At 38.1% G+C, this 2,749-nt stretch overlaps 1 protein-coding gene across 1 annotated transcript; it reads left to right on the top strand.

Moving 5' to 3' along the window:
* Nucleotides 1-466: 466 nt before the first annotated feature.
* LOC106524217 (uncharacterized) lies at nt 467-2,003 on the top strand (the record flags this gene model as incomplete). The annotated part of the gene is given in 3 exon segments (XM_014017942.1): nt 467-657; nt 735-876; nt 1,029-2,003. Coding segments are annotated over 3 exon segments (956 nt in total), but the record flags the coding sequence as incomplete, so codon positions are not given.
* Between the last annotated feature and the right edge of the window lie 746 nt (nt 2,004-2,749).

The following is a 2,749-nucleotide window of genomic DNA, read 5'->3' as shown; positions in this document are numbered from 1 at the left end:
TACCACTACTGTGCATGTGTGTCAAGGACAGAAAGGCAGATGTGGCAGTGGAAGGTGTCAAAGCAGTTTGGAGAGAAAAACAAAGTAAAGAACAAAAAAAAAAGAAAACGCTTTTTCGATTATTAAATTAGTCATCGATTATTTTAATAATTGATTAGTCGTCGATTAATCGATTAATCGTGGCAGCCCTACTGTCGGGACAGTTTGAAGCCTAGAAGGCACAGTAGGGACCCTCCTGAAGCCATTGTATGGGACTGATAACGCCTTATAATGTCCATTTCATGGACTGATCACATCAGAATCCCCTGACGGAGGAGTGCAGAATCAAAATAACATGGACCAGAAATAAAACACAACACTAAGAATCATGAATATAACATGATATTGCCCCTTTTAAGGCTCCAGTGTGTCCAGTAATGTGGAAGAAATGCCTTAAAGAAACATTTGTGTGTCTTCATTGTTTCAGCTGGCTGCAAGAATCCTTTTGTTGTAAAACCTTCTTATCACAACTGGTCCCCCTGGATCGGTCCACAGACAAGACGATCTGACATTTTGTTAAACACTGAGAGTGAAAAAATCTGTATGCCTGATTGGAGCAGTGATGAAGACCAGTATCTCACAGAAGAGCGGCTTGTAGACGAGGTTCTCAATCTAAAGGTATTTTCACATTCAGAATTTTGTTGATTTTTGAGCAGGTTAAAAGGAAGTTAATACATTAATACACTTTTTTAAAGCTACCTGAGATCAAGAGGCTGTGCAAGCAATGTGGCATTGACAGCAGAGGCTCAAAGATGGACCTTGTGCTTCGTCTGCGTGACAAAATGGCTTCCAGAGCTACCTACAACAAAGTGTTTAAAAAAGTCTGGGGTGCCTCTGGTAAGTGTCTGACAGCAAGTTATAACAGGCAAATAGTTACAATTTTACACTGTATCAGTTGTGTATATGTAGATACAATATATGTATAGTGCACAACGGGGAGCTTTCAGATAAATATGCTTAAGAAGTAACGATAGTCTTTCTCGTTTCAGGTGGGTGGGCTGTAATCACCTGTCCTTGTGGAGTGATATATTCCATAAAGTTTAACCTGAGATCTGAGAGTCCAAGAGACTTTGCAGATCTGCTTTTATCCTGGAAGTTTTTTCCAAATATTACAGTTTATGACTACCCCAGGGGACTAGTAAGTCATCTAAAGAACAGGTGCCCTGAGGATACACCATTTACCATCCACGAAGGTAGATTGCTCGATCCCACAGCAAAAAACATCAGACAAGCTGCTGAGGGAAAACTTCAAGTGAGCTTACCGTGGCTGAAGCACAAAAAAGAACCAAAAGAAAAGGGAGGGCATCCTGTTACTGGCTCCTCGCAGCACTACTGTTTGAGCGATGGTTTCCACCAACACAACAACAAAGATGAAAGGGATATTTTGAGGCAGACTGAAATTGTTCCGGAACTTGCAGGAAGATTAAACAGCCAGTGTGCAGAGCAGCTCTTCGCAGGCATGAGGAAAAATAACTATTTCCTAAATATGCTCACCCCATCTGCACATGTCTTCCTGCAAAGAAATATCCTGCACCACTACAATGTGAGGAAAAACACAAGCAAAGCAAGACCTTCAGAAAGTAGCTGGGCCTCATGCAGCACTGGTTCTTGACTGAAATGGATGCATTGATGGGTAATACTGGACTGTTTATTCATAATGTTGTTTTTTTAATAGCAGTGCATGACATGAAAGTGCTCTGGAAAGCTTTCTCAGCATGGACAGTCTCTGGAGAAGGAATGACAAGCCCACAATTTCAGCAGATGTTCTATTTCTCTTTCTACAAACTCAAACTCGGATAGCACCTCTAGACCACTTCATTGGTTTTAACAGGAATTATTAAGGATTGAAATAGCCTAGTAGGAACAGTGTTTATGATCAATTTTGATCCAATGAATGGTAACCTACCATCATACTAAATGGTAAGAGTTTATTTTAAAAAATAAAGTTCCTGACATATACATAATTTTCCTTTAAGATCTTTTTTGAAATTACATCTGAGGTGAATCCCGACTGCTGATGTCAGACTTTGGTAAACAGGTTCTATATCAGACTATTGGAAACTTTTTTCTAAACTTTTTCACCACATTCAAACCCAACTGAGAACAACAGATCCTGATAAAATAAAAATTGTTATTTTATAAACATAGGTTGTAGAAGAGTTCTACACTTTGTGGTAGAGTATAGCAGCCTTTAATCATAAGCTTTTCTAGAAAAATAAAAAAATAACGTGCTAGAACTTCGTTTAATAGTGTTAAAGGCAATTCCCCTGCTATTATTCTACAAATTAAATGCATGATAACATTCAGCATTTAATCCAAATTAAAAATTTTGATCATTAATGTCTGTGACTTCATTGACTAAAAATGTAATAACCAACTCATAACAATCACTCTGACTTGCCCTCAACACACTGAGAAGAAAACAGTCAGCTGGTTAAAAATTAGACCTTTTGAAAAATTACAATTTATTTTTCCACTCTCGAAAGGTGAAATGAATCCATTTCAAACTTGAATGAAGTTTACAGCTAAGACTTTCGCAAAAGAAAATTCAACTTTGATACCATGTGCTACTGTGCGTTTTGTGATCCAGACACTGAGACTGCAGAACAACTCTTCTTTCCTCGTAATAAATGTTTTTGGAAAAGATTTTCAAGATTTTTTTAATTTGATCTATAGCATAGTGTGTGTGTGTGTGTGTGTGTGTGTGTGT

Source organism: Austrofundulus limnaeus, unplaced genomic scaffold, assembly GCF_001266775.1.
Source record: "Austrofundulus limnaeus strain Quisiro unplaced genomic scaffold, Austrofundulus_limnaeus-1.0 Scaffold179, whole genome shotgun sequence".
Lineage (NCBI taxonomy): Eukaryota > Metazoa > Chordata > Actinopteri > Cyprinodontiformes > Rivulidae > Austrofundulus > Austrofundulus limnaeus.
The sequence above is the reverse complement of the archived record's forward strand: the minus strand, read 5'-3'. Positions and strand labels throughout refer to the sequence as shown.